This window comes from Myotis daubentonii, chromosome 5 (assembly GCF_963259705.1).
Source record: "Myotis daubentonii chromosome 5, mMyoDau2.1, whole genome shotgun sequence".
Lineage (NCBI taxonomy): Eukaryota > Metazoa > Chordata > Mammalia > Chiroptera > Vespertilionidae > Myotis > Myotis daubentonii.
The window spans coordinates 68602782-68620393 of NC_081844.1; the positions used below are offsets into that span (position 1 = coordinate 68602782).

Sequence of the window (17612 nt, forward strand, 5' to 3'; positions counted from 1 at the left end):
CTAAGTCATGTACATCTTTAAACATTTAGCAGCAGCAGATTTCAAAAGACCCTTAAGATGTATTGCAAAATGTACAGCATTTATTCACATACAGACAAAAAGGCACAAATTCTACTAAATAGTTCAACAAAAAAATACAGCTGTCCTCAACTAGTTTTATAAATACTTTCAAAAAGGGGGTAGAAATAAATACAGGATTGGGCCATGTCATATAAAATAGTCATCTCTACATATACTTTGTTTAATTTCTGATTTGTAACTCTTCATGCACCTTTTTTTTTTCAATTTTAGCTGAATGGACACCAAGCTAGGCACATAGTGAAAAATCCTCTGTACAAGGTTACAAATGTATGACAAGTTTGTCCATTTGAAAATAATTAAGATTTGTACACAACACATATAACCCTTCATCGAGATTTTGTGTTTATAACCTAACAAATGACATTCCAGGCAACTTTACAAAAGTTTAACTAGCCTACATTTTGACATAATACATTGATCATAATCAAAGATACTTCTTGGTCAGGGTGCACAAGGAAAGATAAAGCTTAAAAAAAAAAAAGAAAGAAAAGAGCAAATGGTAGGTCCCACACTAAGAAGTGTACATGGGGGGCCGGGGTGGGGGGTGGGGCGCGGGTTGCTGCTGACGGTGGCCTCGCAGACATCCCAGCAGGACAGAAAACTGACCTACAAAGCTATCATTACACCGGAGAAACCGTGCTCTAGCCATTTGCATTTCAAAGCAGAAATAAAAAGTGGGCTTTTTATATTTTGTGTGTCTTGTTTTCCTTGGGCTATTTTTTTTATTTTTTTGTCTTATGTTGTTTTTGTTGTTTTTTTGGTTCAGCATAACTTGAAACGTTTGAAAGCTTTTCAACCTAAATGTGGGGGGAAAACAGGTAAGGCATTATTTTTGCACAAAACTAGCATTCCTAATAGTGCAAATGAATCTGGTACCTCTTAAAACGGTGAGAGGTCATACGCTCACTAGAATTTAGGTTTTCTTTCTATGGCTTGACAAATCCATATCCTCTAACTCTCACCAGCGCTGTCACTGTGGTCCAAAGGTTAGAGTCCACCTTCTGTGCTCAGCAAAAGGTTTCTGCTCCTATGCAAAAAAATCTGACTTTTAAATTAGGCTATGAGTGAAAGTACAACTTGGATTTGTAAGAAACTTTTATCTGCAGCAACAGCTTATCTGGACAACAGTCTTTCAAAACGAGCCCCGTAGCTCAAAAATAGTCAATCTAAACCTGGGTCATCCTTTCCCTTCCCCTGAATTAGCTACTACAATGTATTCAAAAAGTTTAAGACTTGGTCTGAAAATGTCATACATACAATGGGGATGCATCCGATCTACTATTTGATCATCTGACAAAACTTGCATAGCAAGATGGAATTCAATAAGCCTTTTTTGTTGTTGACAATCCTCTGGAAGACTTGAAAGTTAACCGCAGGATTCAAACCATTATTCATAGAGTATCAGAATGTCCCTGCCGCATGGAAGCAGACGTATAAATGAACCAGGAATCTGAATACTGATACCAGCAAACTAAGGGGCAATTTAGGGGAAGCTGGGCTTGTTCCAAGCGCCCATAATTCTAAGTCTCATTGCTATTTAAACCTTCCTTCTCTTAAGTTTGATGCACAACTACATTGAATTCCAAAGAAAGTGAACAGGACTTAACACTATTGTCTTAACACATATGCACTGCCGCTAGTGCAGAAACAGAACAGTATACTCAAAGTAATGCTAAGTTTATTATTGCTGATAACTTACGAGTTATTGCCATTTGCAATTAGAAAGTCCCAGTTACCAATCAGAGCCTAGAACTGACTCCAGAAAACCTACTCCACTTAAAACTCTTTCCTGTAGAAATTGGTCAATGGTACGAGGTTATCCCAACTTATTGCCTTTCTATTTTTTCTAAAATATAGCCTATTTCACGTGTGTGTGTTTTTTTGTTTGGGGTTTGGGTTTTTTTTCTTTTCCTTTTTTCCTTGTTCTTAAGGAATCTGTCGCGGTTGGGGACCCTGGGAAGTGTGAGTCAGCCGAGTCTGGAAGTTCATCGCTTGAACGTGAATGACTACTGTATTGTTGGAGGCCAGCTGACCAGGGACTGCCAATGGCTAGGGACCCCCGCCCCCGCTGGCCCACAGGCAGCAGTTAGGGAAGAGGGTGTCAAGAGGACTGGTCAATGGGGCCTCAGCTGCCCGCTCTCACAGACAGACTTCCCAGTGACCTCGCGCTGCACCGGTCCTCTCCCATCCCCCTCCCAGGGTTGCAGGCTGAGGAGCCACATTCCTTTACATTCCAGCTGCCCCCCATTCAGGTCCTCCAGGGGTGACAGGCAACACTTCTCTCCTCCCACTGGGACATTTACACACAAGTCCCCTCAGCTCCTCAGGCCGGGAGCTGCTGCCTGCAGACTGCAATGCAACAACAACAGCCTGGGGCCCACGGTGAACATGGTTTCCAACCCACCACCTCCTGGAAAGTCAGTCAGGGGCCAGTAAACGGTACGTGAGGGTGTCTAGAACCATATCTGGTTCCGCGTATCCGGGGAACCAAGAGTTTGTGCTTTGGGAAGTATACAGAGCAATAAAAACTCGCGAGGTTTCCGTAAGCCTCTCCCTCTTCAAAAACGCACCTCATTCATTCTTAGTGTTTAATTCCGCGTCTGTAGTGCGGTCACAACCTACTCGTGTGTTTCCTCACCAAGTTGCAAATAACACACACTTCTCACGATGTATAAATGACTGAGAAACATCCATCCTAACGGCGAGTAAGTGTGTGTGGCTCAGGAGCCGGGGGCGGGCGCCGGGCGCTCAGGAGGCCAGGATGCTCCTGCGGATGAAGTCTGTCCTCCGGCCCATGGCGCTGCCCGCGGGCACGCACTTCTTGTCCGAGGCCTCGCTCTCCGAGTCGCTCATCTCCGCGTCGGGGGCGTAGCCGTCGCTCTCGGTGTCCGACTTCAGTTTGCTCTTCGCCCTCTCCTTGGCCGGCCCGCGGCCCAAGCCCAGGTAGGGGTAGTCCGCGTGCGGGTGGCAGGCGCCCCCGGGCGCGGGGGCCTCCGGCGGCGGCCGCTCCCCCTTCTTTGGAATCCGGAAGCCCCCCCAGTTCTTCCCTGGGCTGGCGGGCGTGGTAGGCACTTTGACTGCGGTCTGGCTGTAGCTCCCCCGCATCAGGGAGCCATTGCACCTGGGCAACCCCTCTCTCCTCGCGCCCGGCGCCGACTGCCCCCCGGCAGGGGAGGCGGCGGCCCTCGCGGGGTCCAGATGCCGCTGGGACACGTCCGTGGACCTGAGAGGCTTGTGACTCTGTCTGAAAGGCCTGTCCTTCCCGTCCCCCTTCCCGGGGTCACAGTGGAAGCGGTGGTCCCTCCTGCTCCTGGGATCCGGCACCATCGCGCCGTTTCTCTGCTGCGCGGACAGGAGGCGGGCGTCGGCCAAGGTCTTGTCCAAGCTCCGCAAGCTCTCGGGGAGCCCCGCCGCCTCCCGGTGCAGGGCCTGGGCCCCGCGCCCCGGGCTGCCCTGCAGCAGGGCTCGCGGATGCGGCTTCTTCAGGGAGCGACCCAGGGAGGTGCCCATCTGCTTCCGGAAGAAGGCCGAGTGCCACTTCAGGTCCTCGATCCTGGGGGCGTCGGGGCCCACCGAGGGGCTGTTGAACAGAAGCACGCTTTCCAGGGAGGCGGCGGAGCAGGACGAAGGCACACCTGCGGCGGACAAGCAGAGAAAGGGGGTTACCCTGGGAAGGGAACGCCCGCAGACAACACAGGGGCCCAGGCTGTAAGGCGCCGGTCCGAGGACAGGTGCACCTGCCTGCCTGGGAATCAGCACCCGAGGGCACACAACTAGCAGCCAAAGTCACAGCAGTTTTCATGAAACAACCTCTTTTCAAGGAATACATTGGTCTTCAACACAAGAGCTGGCCTGATTTTCCCAGGGGAAAGGGCCCAAGGGGAGGTGGTGGTGGCCCGGCGCTGCCTCCCAGCAAGGCGAGGGCCAGGCTGCGGCTCTTCCGGCTCCTCCCCAGACGGCTGTGCGCTCTCACAGCGCTGTGATGAGGAGGCATGTGTGGAACTATGAAATGGGGAAGGGGAAGGGGAGGTGTTTAAAAGCATCCCAGACATACAGTGAATGTTTTTTAAATGTTTACGATTAGATGTAAAACCCATTGGTGGAATTAAACTGAAATGTAACCCAACATGAGATAAGTTAAATTGGTCTTTTTGAAACATTTTTTCATGCAAATCACAGTGAGAACTAAATTTCACACTACTCAGTAAAAGCCCACTTTTCCTGAAGTCTTACTGTCCATCATCATCTGATAGGCACTCTGACCTTTTCTGTTTCCCTTGTTTTTAAAGCTAGTGATGAACTACTTCACTCATCTCACCACCGAGTCCTAACCCTCGGTCTGAGAAGCTGGGTGAGTTCATCAGAAGGGCCACGTTCCCGCCTGGGCCTCAGAGCGGGTTCGGGGTTCTGTCTCCTGTGGGGTGAGAAACAGCAGGAAAGTGGGTTCCACCGGAGTCCCAGGCCGGAGCGCCCGTAGGGACCTACTGCCGAGCAGACACGGACCAAGCGTGAAACGGAACAGAGCCAGCGACTCTAAACACAACTGCCACCACCCGGGGAGGGTGCGTACAACCTGCAGGCTTGGAAGTGCCTGCTTTCCCACGAATCAAAGGTCAGGGTCCGCCCGCACGCCACACTGGTGGTTCTTTCTCACCTCCTGTGGGAAAACAGAGCAAAGGGGGGCGGGCGTTTTCTGACTCGGATTCTCTCTACTTGACCTGAAATCATGTTTCTCTAGGGTCTCCGACGCATGACCTCTACAGGCAGCCTCTCCACTGGGGACACTCATCCAGCAGAACAGCCCTACCCGTCCTCAGAGTCACTCACAGCAGAGCCTGGACCATGGCCCCTGAATGACATGGGAAAGTCACGGGCGTCTGCGCTGCGTCACTTGGAATCACATGTTGCGCAGGGCAGGAGAGGGGCTGGCAGAGGCAGCGCCCAACTGAGAGTCTAACACTGGAAAAGGAGGGACCAAGGCCCTGGGTGTGCCCTGCACCGGCGGTGGCTCCTGCAGGGACCACATGCTGCGCTCAGCCCTTCCCACTGGTGTGGTGGGGAGGGCCGACTGGGTTCCCTTTCCTGCAGGAGCTGCAGGACTTGAGTGGAGGGATGCATTACAGCTGTTACACAAACATCCTCACCTGGCTCAGGGTCTCAACCACTTTGCCAAGGAAAAGCCTCAGCCGGGAAACGCAGAGCTGCCGGCAACACCCGTGAAAAATGACTCAGAGAAATCAGATGCACATGCTCCTTACAGCTCATCTTCAGAGGTAATCTCCCTTTAAACACTTTAGCAAAAGTCACAGAAAGCCCCCAGCGCCCCCAGGCACAGCCTGCACTCAGCACTGCCCAGCTCCAACGCGGCTACAGACGGGGACCTGCCTGCTTCCTCAGAGGAAAAATCGTGCGAATAGTCAATGAAGAGACAGAAGTTCATTTTAAAGAATCTGAATTGAACTGCTGTTACTTATGACACCCTACTTAGGAAATTTTATTTTGAAAGTTTGATGATATTAGCTTGATACATTCCTCGAGAAAAAAAAATCTAAGGTATTATTAATAAATTAATGCCATTAAAATTATGTATTACTTCAACAATGTCACTTAATACTCCATAGGCTTTTTTCTCTTTGTTCCATTGACCAATTTACAGTAAGTCCTCACTTCACGCCGACAGGTTCAGCGACGTCCCGTGAAAGGGCACATGGGAAACCAACTTACCAGAGGCCAGTTGATATAAATAAGGGTGGAGTTCCCATGGCATCTCCCCAAAGTTCTAATGAAACGACATTGAGCAAAATTGCGCGATGTGAGGACCTCTGTACCTCTGGTCACATTTATCTGTTTGTTGTGGGGCAGTGGTCGGCAAACTGCAGCTCGCAAGCCACATGCGGCTCTTTGGCCCCTTGAGTGTGGCTCTTCCGCAAAATACCACGTACAGGGAACGTTGTGGAGTGAAAGAAGATGTAGTGTCGAGGACTGAGAAAGGTATGTTGAGATGACTGGACATATAGAGAGGATGAACGAAAGGAGACAGACGAAACAAGTATACAAGATGAGTGTTGGAAGGGGTCAACCTCAGCGAACGTACCTCAATCAGATTGAGGACGTTTTTAGCAAAGGCCAGCTTAGGAGTACCCTAATTAAGTTAATAACAATGTACCTACCTATACAGTTTAAGTTTAAAAAAGTTGGCTCTCAAAAGAAATTTCAATTGTTGTACTGTTGATATTTGGTTCTGTTGACTAATGAGTTTGCCGACCACTGGTTTGGGGTAAATCAGAATTCGAATTTCAACACTATGGGGTGTAACAACACTATAGGGTGTAAATGTTTCCACGGGTCAGAATAATCTACAGCGAGCCAGCCATGACTCAGCACAATGCAAGTATTTCAAATGTTGCTGCTATAACTTTAAAGGGCAGACAGGCACAGAGATGAGACAAGACAAGCTCACCTAAGAGCTACCTGTGCCCCGAGTCCGTGATTCTGCCTGACCCACGCTCAGCACATCACCTTTTCTGAAAGCCTTCTACCCTGCTTCCCGGCACTGATGCGCACAGACCGACAGCGCCGAAAGGCAGCTTTGGTTCTGGACAACCTCTTCCACAGACCAACAGAGTCCCAGGGAGGTTACACACGGGCCCAACTGTGTATGCGATTTCCAAGTAATTGCAGTGGTTTTTCCTTTTCCCCTTTGGTTAGCCCAGAGCAATGTAAAATCGAAGGCACAAAATACATAAATACTTGGTGCTGAATCTCCACCTACACCAAAAAAAAGTCCACTGGGATGTTCTCTAAATGTAGACATATGCCTCGAGCACGGTCTTAGGATCCACTGAGCATATGCTACAGGCATAGGTCTCCCCATGATGCCTTACATTGATCAAGTGCTTTGCAATATAGAAGTTACACTTTCATTTGAGCCTTACAACAGTTCCCGGGCAGTAGCTGGAGATACGGTCCTCAAGTTACGTATGAGGAAATGGGGCGGCGGGGAAAACTGGAGACGTGCTTGTTTGGCCCGGACGTAGAGGATAAAAGATGCGACCCATACTTGAGGCCAAATCCTTGGCCCTTTCCCCTGTACCCATGCCTCAGATGCTTAAAGGTTTTCTTTACGTATGCAAGTCTGTGCTTCTGAGGTTATCTTGTCGGATACAAGGAAATGAAAGGAACTACTCTTGCTTTCCTCAGCAGAGCGTTAGGCGTGCAGCCCCACCTGCCGCCGGAGCTGCGAGGCTGATGCATACCTGAAACTCTTTCTTGCTCCAAGAGCTTAGTGTAAAGATTGAATATCTGTTCCTGGACTTTGCACACAGATCGCTTAATCTTTTCCCTGCGGGTCACCATGTAAGTGAGGTTCCGAACCTAGAATGTAGAGAATAAAGATTCTAAGTAAGCAATGCATTGTAACAGTACTTTGGTGGGTGTTTTGTTGTTGTTTTTTACCTGAGAGGAAATTGTCCTACTAGGGCCTTGAGTGACATCTGAAATCAAAATGTACTTTAAATATGTTATCCAATCTCTTATCTCGTTGGGGCTGCTAACAAGGATTCCTCACATACCCCTCCACGCAGGATGAGATGGTGGGAGGAGCACCTACAGGATCCCACAAAAGTCCCCCAGCCTCCACCACACCCAGCCTTAGACTCATCCCAGCAGAGAGAGGGCCGCTGGGGCCCAGTTGGGACCAGCTATGTCTCTCCCAAAGACCCGCCCCAGCACCTGCAGGTGAACGGCTTTAGCGAGATCAGAGCCCCTGCGCTGCACTTCACCCAGCACCTTCCGAAGGGGAAGTGAGGTCAACACGGGGTCAATCAGAAGAGAAACCCACCCCCTGCACAAGGCTCACCAGAAGACCCAGTGGTCTCCAAGAACCCAAGTGAATGTCTCAGTCAGCTGGGCACTGCACCACCTGCAGCTCACAGGCAGCTGATGCTCACAGAACATGCCGTCCATGTCACACTTGAGACATGGACGCTGCCCTCTTCCTGACTCATTTGTACGGAACTGAAAAGACCCAAGTGCTCACAGTTCCACTCTGTACCTGACGTTCGACCCCCGGGGATCACGTGCACACGCTCGAAACTAACCGATATAGACTCAGTCCTAAGCCACCTGGGATCAGTCAACACAGAAACAAAACTTAAAGGACTCGTCAATAAACCCCCTTAAATCCTTCAGTCCTAAAACCTACTGGTAAACCTGACCAGACTCCGTGGGCCTGAACGCACAGATCTCAAAACACAGCAGAGCAGAAACACGGTCCGGCCTCCTGCAGGACATGGACAAGATGTCCCCAATCCTCCGTGGCAGCGGTGAACAGTGGCTCCTGTTCCCCATCGGCTCCCAACTCTCCTCAAAACCCTTTCCTTATGCTTGGCAATCCCTTCCCCCGCTGCCTGCCTTGAAACATAAGAGGTCAAAGGTCCTTCGCCATTGGCAGTGAGGATGAGGACCAGCCATACACACAGGACTGCACCAGCTTCTGCAGACACCGCCCCTCCGTCTTCAGTCTGTCCTGAGCCCCAAGGATTCCCGTTGGGTTCAAGGTGAGAGGACATGAGACTCTCACCTTGCAGAGTCTCATGCAGGAGCTCGCTGGCTCCTGCATTTACATCCATGTGCAACGTATTTAGCATCTTCCTAACACTTCTTCACTGAAAAAGGATATAAATCTAACATTAAAGACCTGAGAAGAAAGTCTCGCTCCCTGTCCGAGTAAATATTTTGGTTCTTCATCTCACAGCCTCAGACCCCCAGGCCAGGACGTGGGTGTCCTTTATTAAAAGCCTGACCAACTGGGGACAGAGGTGGCTAACAGGCTATTCTCGTTCATGAGCATTCTTCCACCCAGGGAGGACTAGAGTGGGAGCTCAAAGAGAAAGAGGCAAGACCTAGGCAGAGGTCACAGATTCAAAACCTTTGGAAAACAAACAGGAGAATCTGGCCTCCGGAAATGGGAATTAATTCTGGCTCTAGTCTAGGGATAGGTCGTTCTTCTGTTCCAGCTGGATGTACAGCAGACACACATCTCTCCCTTGAAATTATCCACAGAAAGAGAGACCCCGGAGCCAGAGGCCAGGACGCTGTGTATTATTCAAATTTAATTTCAGGGGCTTCGGCCACTCCCCAGGGAAGGCCTCAACCTGGCTGCTAATTGGGAAATCCCTTCTCTTCCCCACGATCTCTGATGAGAAACATCCAACTAGAACCCCAAAAGGCAAAGGCCCGGGTTCACTGTGAGTTGGAACGAATCGGCCCCTGAAGAGCCCAGGCCTGGCTGTTTAGAAGAGTGAGCACCCTAAACGGTACCCCCTGGTGCACACACACACTCCTCACAGGACAAGGGCACCAGCAGCCCCCGTGTGTAGAGCTGAAAGGAGGCTCTGCCCTGAAAACAGACCCTGCTGGCCCTTCCTGCACACTCCCCACAAACAGGCCACCAAGGAGGTACCCCAACACACCAGCTCACGGTGCACCCTCACACCACGTGACACCTGAGTCAGGCTTTCATCAAATGCAGCATTTGCCGGCCCTGGCAGGGTAGCTCAGGTGGTTAGAGCATCACCCCGATTCGCCAAGGTTGCAGGTTCAATCCCGTCATGGCACATATAAGAATCAACCAATGAATGGGTGAAGAAGTGGGACAAATCGATTATTTTTCTCTCTCTCAAAAATCAATCTAAATATGTATATGTTTCCCTACACAGAATGCTGCCCCCCCAACCCCAGAATTCCTGGAGTCAGAAGTGGGGTCCAAAAATTGGCATTTCAGGTTTCCAGGTAATGCTGCCGGCTGGGGACCTCTCCGAGAACCACTGTCCTCAGGAATCCAAGAGTGCTTTCAGGGTTTTCTTGAATCCCAAGCACTGCTGGCCACACTAAAGCTCAAGGTGCCTTCTGTTCAGGGACAATGGTAGCTCATTTCACAGGGGGCCGTGCCGCAGGGCACTGAGTGGACAAGCCGCAGGACCGGCCCCTCTGGATGCCTCGCCTGACGTAGAGGCAGCGTGTCCATCCCAGCAGGCACTCAGCTGCCTCCCGCAGCAAACCACATTGAGGGGGAAGAGTCCCACGGGAGGTGAGGCCTGGGGGACTTGCCATGACCAGCCAGCACTCATCAGCAATCACGTCTTCTTAAAGGTGTGGGTTCCCAGCCCCTCCTGGAAGCCATCCCTGTCCTTCCTGGTCCACAACTGGTACCAGGTGTGCAATGCCTCGGGGTGTGTCTTTGCAGGAAATAGCAGTTGCCATTATCATTCGTCAGCTGTTTGCATTTCTAACGAAGGCTGCTCATGGGTCAGTTTGGGACTGACCACGGACCCTGATTGTCCCGGGCGGTATCTGATTCTGTGTGCCTGCTATGATGTCCTACTGTGTGAAGTAGGCAGAACAAAGAGAGCATACGTTTATGACTTGTTCTGATGAGCCTTTGGCCTGATACACTTCTTGTTTATAATCACAGAGACCCGCGGGACTCTGGGGCACGGCAAAGGTTTAATCTTCTAAAGCCCCACCATCACAGGCCTCATGGCACATTTTGGAAAACGTATTTTTCATTATAATAAGCCCGTTTTAAACTGACACTAAATACCCTAAAATCTGTTAAGCTCTTTATTAAAGTAAATGTAAGTAATGCCACACACACACACAGAAATCCTGATTTATTCCCTGTTTCTCATACATAATTGGTATCATTCTACTTAAAAAGCAACAGTGATGACTCCAAAAAGATGTTTAGAATTTAATTATAAGTCCATGTTAATCTGAGTAACTTAAGCACAGAAAAGAGTTAGTACACCACAAACATTTTCTACACTTTTATTTTGTGGTGATGAGACAAACACAGTCCAAACATCAGACTTCTCGTCCTCCCTCCTGAGGACGACCTGACTCCGGGCTCGTGCGCCCCGGACAGCGGTCGTCACGGACTGGCCCCTCGCCAGAGTTCCGGCTTATCCCTCTGAATCCCTTTCTCCTCTTAAGAAAAACGCCACACATCCGTGTGGTCGGAGGCGAGGTCTTCTGCACACTCACCACCAGGGGGCGTGCGGGAGCACGAAAGCCTCAGCCCTCCTCCCCGCTGCTGGCCTCGCCTGACCCCGATCCTACCCTGCTCCCGGAAGGGGTGTCACAGCTGGCCCTGGGTCCTGTGCAGACAAGGTCTCCAGTGAACACGTAAAAACACTTGCACGCCGATGCCACCTCTCCCAGAGCCGTACAGGTCCCTCTGAGAGATCTGCATCTTTTGGTTCAACACTTCCATTCGCCCTATGCTTAGCCTCTCATTTCCAATCACCCGAGGCAGCCTGTCCCAGGCAGGTGAGTCCCTTCCCGCTGAGCTCAGGGAGGTGCGTTAACTGTTTCAGGCCAGGAGCCGAGTCCAGCCGAGTCCAGCTGTGCGCTAATGAATTTAATCAGTCGGGAGCCGCCGCAGAAGGTGCTCTAAGACCCATCTCCAATTAGCAAGCCTCAGTCAGAAACTACCTACCGGGAGCAGGAGGCCCTGGGGGGAGAGCCCTTCCTAATTACACCTGTGCAGGAAGGGAAGTCCACCTGGGACTCCCCAGGTCACGGGTGGAGGCACAAAGCAGCAACAGCTGAAGGAAGCGGCAGTGGCCCCAGGCAGCCCACAGCCGCCTCACACAGCAATGCGCAGTGATACTGTGCGTGCTGAGCAGGACGGGACCCCCACAACCACACATGACACACCACAGACACACGTGACACAGACACACATGCACACGTGATAGAGACACACAGCCTCAGGGATGACGTAGCACCTCACTGCCAGGAGGACCTGTGGCAGACGCGCGCGTGTCAGTGCTCGCACACGCGCCAGCACCCACAACCTGCCCTGCCCCTCAGCACGGGACGCCCATGAGCCAGCCAGGAATAGGGGGCAGAGGCGGCGCCCCACTCTCCTCAGAGCCACCCTGACCAGCACCCGGTGTGTCCCAGGCTGATCGAGAGATCTTAGCCCCCTGCCTGCCCCACCATTAGGCAAGTCCATTCTAACTTGTTTTCTAACCGTTTGCAAACAATTCTGGGCCAATCCCTTGGTCGTTTTCCCGGGGCTCAGATCTTTCTAGCTCTAGAATGGAGGGAAAACACACCCCATTTGATCTTGCAGAAGAACAATAAGGATTAATGGGGAAATATTTAAAAGTAAATCACAGAGAAGCCCTGTGCGAGCTGCCCAGCCCAGGGACCCTAAACGGACACACCCTCATGCTGCAGTGTGCACGGGGTCTGAGCGAGAGGCCGGCCGCCTCGCTGGCTCTGCGCACGCGTGGCCTCTGAGCAGTCCTCTTCTCTAAGTCACTACAAGGTGTCAGTGTCGATCATTACCCTCTCCAGGTCCTGCCGCAGGTGCGTGAACAGCTGCAGCCTCCTAAACAAGGCATCCTGCTCCCGCTTCGCTAGATTGTCCTCTTCGTCTCTCTTTGGGGTGATGAGGGGCTTGTTGAAGTTGACCTTCCTCTTCAGCTTCCAGTACTGGTACAGGAAGTCCACCACTTCCTCCGGCAGCCGCAGGGCCCTGGCGACGTCCAGCAGGTTGACGAAGGTGTAGAAGGCGTCTTCCAGCTGCTGCAGCTTCTGCTTCCGGACACTCACCCGGTGGGCCTCCCCCTGCTTCTGCTCCAGGCTGGCGAAGGGCTCCAGTGGGCTCCGGGGGGAGCACTCGGGCCCCCCGTTCTCCTGAGCGGCCCCCGCCGCGAGGCTCCCCTCGGCTTTCCTGTGGGAGCTGTGCTTCGGGCAGTAGGACTTGAACTTGACCTCATCGTTCTCCGCCAAGATGGTCTTCATCTCCAGGCCCCGGTCGAAAGCGCAGGTCACGTGGAAGGCCGTGCGGCAGTTCTTCACGGAGCACTGGTGAGGACAAGAAGGAAGACGGTCACGCAGGACAGTGCTGAAGCCCCTCGGTGCCGGGCACCCCAACACACAGCAGAGCTGCGCCCGGCGAGGCCATGACAAAGCCCCCGAGTTAGCCCTGGCACACTAACCCAGTGGCATTTTAAATAAGGCTTGAGAGTTCAGGAAACTTCAGATGGAAGGTTTCGTGAACCAACCCTAACTGTCAGACAGGTCCCTGTGGCCCACGGTCTGGGACAGACGGCCTGCACGAGGCCGTGTGGCCGGAGCGGGGCTGGCACCGACGCTACACGCAAAAGAGCATGTGCTCAACTAGCAGAGTGCACGCGGAAGCACTGATGCGCTTTTTCTTTGGATCTGAGCTCTTTACTGTTTACATAAAAGGCCGGGATGACAGGAACCTCCTCGGGAGGAGGGACAACTAGTCGGAGGTTTTCCGGGAACCTGAATGCTCGCTCTCACCCCGGCCAGCAGAGCCCAGCACCAGCGGGACATTCCCTCCAAGCCTGCCACTCAGGTGAATGCCAGCTCCTGAAGAGAAAAAAGCAGGAGACAAGGAGAGGCCAGCCCAGGGAGGTCGGGACGAGTCTCCACACCCACGAGGGACCCTCGCCCGATGCTTCCGGGGCAGTGGAAGTGGCACCAGGCCACGTGCGCCCTGCCTGGCGGAGCTGGCTGCTCCCAGCGGCCCCTGGGACTGGCTGTGGCGGCAGAGAACCACGAGGGTCAGGAGGTCACCTGGAGGCCAGGCGTCGTGGCTGTGCCTCCCTCCCTGAGGAGTCTCCCGCTCACCCCAGCATCGGGGCTACAATCTGCCGCTCAGAGGGCTGGTGGCCTGGCAGGAGGACAGCAAATAAGGTCTCCCATCTGACCTCACTGGGTGAACCCCTGGGAGAGGCTGCTAGTGGTGACTGAAGCCAGTCCCTTAAAAGCAAGGGTGTCGTGTGAAGCCAAGTGACCTGGGCTCGCCAGGGCTGAGGGGGTGCCCCGGGCCAGCTGAAAAGCTTAATGACACTCACTCAGCAGCCGAAATCCATGACCACGGAGGGCAGAGGATGGAGCTGGGGCTTTGCTCCCATCATTGCAGTGTGTAACAGGTCGTGACTCACTGCCACTCAGGACTTCTCCCGTTATTATACAGTCCCTTACCCACAAGTACGGAAAATCCAGCTCCCTTCACCATTCCCTCCTCACCAACACTTACACCAAAGAAGAGAAATCTGTAATTTTACCTATAAATAACCTCAATTCCCAGGAACGTGTGAAATCTGCAGGACACACACACACACACACACACACACACACACACACACACCTGGCCACCACCATCAGAGCATGGAGGAGGGCTCCTCCCTTTAGCGCGCAGCCCAGGGGGTGGGAATGGGCTCGGATGCCGGAGACACGGTCTGGGTTTGGCTCACACTACACTTAACCCAGGCGCTCGGCCGCCAGGAGGAAGGCGCTACAGCAGAATATTTACACAGGACTTTGTAAAGGCGCCAAACAGCCTTCCTTTGGGTTTTCCGATTCAGGTTGACTCAGCAAACAGATGTTACAGAACCATAAACCACAGCCTCCACAGCTGCAGACATTCCAGGGAGGAATTCTTTAATAACATCAGCCCATTCTTGCAGATATGAAAAATCACCAGCCTTCCTTGGCCTCTTCTCTTTCAAATGAATGTTCTGGGAAAAGAGGTCAACGGCCACAAAAATCATCTGATTGTCTTTCTTCAAAAGAGAAAGAGAGACCCTGTTCGCCCACCTCCTGGGAGGACCAGGACGGGTGCTGGGGAAGGCAGATACTCAGCCTCCCGGGGACACACGGCAGGTAACTGGGAAGGAAAGGATTTCCACCTTCCTGGCTCTGCAACGCTTGTTCCTGCAAGTGTTCACACACACACACGCGCACACACACACACGTACATGCATACACACACACACGCACACGCACACGCACGCGCACACGCACACCTCTGATGCGTTCTTTTTAAATTCAAGGCTCTTGCCACGTGTTCGTTTTAAGCAGATTCTATTCAAATACAAAACTCTGCACTGCTTTCAAGGTCCGCAACCCGATCCCACCAGCTGTCTCAGGCCTCACCCTCTGAACATTTCTGTTCCACTCTGGATTCTCGAACACCAGTATATAATCAGAAATTTTTAAAACCACCAGTCCGTGGGTACCTTAATGAAAGAAATATTTATCGGCCATGTACAAATCGGTTTTGCCAAATGAGGTCATTTTCTTAAAACCCATGACTGGCAGCTGGACCGAGCTCCTGGAGCATGCGCCTGCTCAGAGGGTGACGGGGACCGAGAGGGAGGCCGAGGAGGAGCCGTGGCCCTGAGCTGGCACCTGGCCTTCCGGGCCACCGTCAGCGACACGCGGCGTTTGCAGACGTGGGGACAGCACTGCAGGCCTCGAGTCGCGACTATCTGGAGATGCCAATAACGTGAGGCCCAGAAGTTAACTTCAAGTAGTTTCAGACAACATGAAAAAGAACAGCATGCCTGTATATTCTCTCCTTAACTCTATCTACCTGAAGATTTTCTACACTTGTCTGTGGGCGGACAGAGAAGCAGGCAAGGCTTACATAACAGCGACAGTGCGCGCACGGTGCACGGAGAACCAGACAGCCAGGCTGTGTTCGGGGCAGCACCTCGTGGTGTCCCTCACCAGCTATGCCAGGCTGCTGCCACGTCCACCTGAGACAGGACACCCTGCGCACCTGGGCAACCAGCAGTGTCAGGGCCGCCGGGGGTGGGTCACCTGTCAGCCCGCAAACAGGTAAGAGGGTGGCCCACCCTCCAGTGTCAAGGCCGGCTCTTCCCCGGAGGTGTCTGCCAGGCCGGGAGCAGGGAGGACACACTGACCGTCCTCGCAGCTCAGGCAGAGCCCGAGTGGCCCTGTGAAGGCCAAACCGGCATTCTGCTTACACAGACCACAATCTGCCCACAACACAGGATCAGACCACGCTGGAGCCAGTCCTAGCCTCCCCATAAGAGCGAGACCCCCATCCTGCTTCCTGAATTCACCTTCCATCTCCAGAGTTCACCGACTCCACCCCCCCCCCAACCCAATCCTGCTCCCTGAGACACAGGGAAGAAAATGAAGCCGCTGGGACTAGGCCATACCTGTATGGAGGCCCCAAACTTCTCGTTGCAGAGGCTGCACACCAGCGCCCACCGACTGCTGGGGATGTGAGACACCTTCGTGATGGGCTCCATCTTCTCGGGGCTGCCAATGCTCACCTAGGGCCCAAGAAACAGCGAGAGTGCGCCCGAGGCCGTGAGACCGACCCAGGCTGAACACGGGTGGCAGAAACTGGAAGATGTGCTACCTTCCGTGCCCTCCCACCAGACAGGGGCAAGGGGCACTCGGCCTCCTAGGAGGGGCACACCCCTAACTTTAACGCATCAGCACAGCTCAGGGGACAGTTCGGGGACAGGAGAGCCCGGAGCCCAGGGTCCATTCCCTCCACCCTGAACGTCTGGGAGTCATGTGACGCAGACGTGCCGGGTCCCAGAACACTCAGCTAACCGAGCGTGCACTTCTCACCTGAGCCTGAGGCGCCACCACAGCTCTGGCCCACCTGCAGCGGTCAGGGCTGAAGGGGGAGCACGTCTATACAGAGTGACTTTAGTGTCTGTCTCGCTAAAGAAAACCATCCTCTTCAAACCGGAAAGGTTACTACACAGTGGAAAACTACCAAGACACAGCTCTCCTTGGCACGGGGCCTGGGTCACTGAACCGGGTCCCTGTTAATAGCCAACCACGAGGCCCCGACCGGGACCCGAGGCATGAAGCCGCAACCCCAACCGTCCCCAGATAATTTTCCTCAGGAGGGAAATGCACCAAGAATCATACACCAAAAACGCTGAAATTTGAATCGAAAATGATATTCTCCACAGTGAACCATGCAAATTAAATTAGTCAAGGTCTGGGACTGGAAATAAATTACACCAGACCTGAAATTAAAAAGGTTGAGGCTAAGGGAGAATTCCAATAGAAATCACAGAAATGTGACCTAGAGCAGTGGCTCCTAAACATGGTGGCGTCCCGTGGACCGTCGCCAGGCGCAGTCCTGGGGGAAGGGCTCGGCGCCCAGGCCACAGCCGAGAAGCTACAGGTCTGCTCCTGGGGCCCGTGTCCCAGTGGGAGGTTAGCTGTGATGGACAGCTGAATCGAAACCTGAACACCATCCTACGCACTGCCACCTGGTGAATATTTCCACAAGTTTGCACCCCGCAGCTAGAGGGAGGTGCGCGGGGATTCAGGTGAAGGGGGGAAACGGACAGCTCTTAAAAGGTGTCCTTTTCCTCATCAGCTGCAACATGGCCCATTTGTGACCGGCCCCCTCCTCCGCCCCAGCTAAAAGCCAGAACCTCCTGTAAGACCACACGTACCTCGGGGATCCACAGAGCACAGCTGACGTGGACCCACTTGGTCCCGCTGCGGGTGGGCTTCATGGCTCCGCCTTTCTTGGGGCACAGCAAGCACTTGGGCTGCACCCCCAGAGCACAGGTCCGGCACAGCCAGCTGCCCTCGGGGACCTTGAGGATCCCATAGCAGGCCTGTAAGGCACAGCGCCCCGAGGAAAAGAGGAAAGAGAGAAAGTAAAGGATTCATTTTTCCCGTTATAT

At 52.9% G+C, this 17612-nt stretch overlaps 1 protein-coding gene across 10 annotated transcripts in view; it reads right to left on the reverse strand.

Moving 5' to 3' along the window:
* Window positions 1-1972: 1972 nt before the first annotated feature.
* JADE1 (jade family PHD finger 1) overlaps window positions 1973-17612 on the reverse strand; it is a 53610-nt gene continuing 37970 nt past the window's right edge. For 9 of the 10 annotated variants that reach the window (XM_059698043.1, XM_059698039.1, XM_059698046.1 and 6 more), the window contains 5 exons: window positions 17376-17543; window positions 16104-16220; window positions 12442-12963; window positions 7338-7455; window positions 1973-3716 (listed from right to left, as the gene is read on the reverse strand). In XM_059698043.1, coding sequence (XP_059554026.1) covers window positions 2830-3716; window positions 7338-7455; window positions 12442-12963; window positions 16104-16220; window positions 17376-17543 — 1812 coding nt within the window. In that variant the 3' untranslated portion in view covers window positions 1973-2829. The remainder of the gene's footprint in view (window positions 3717-7337; window positions 7456-12441; window positions 12964-16103; window positions 16221-17375; window positions 17544-17612) is intronic. The other variant, XM_059698038.1, reaches the window with a different exon arrangement.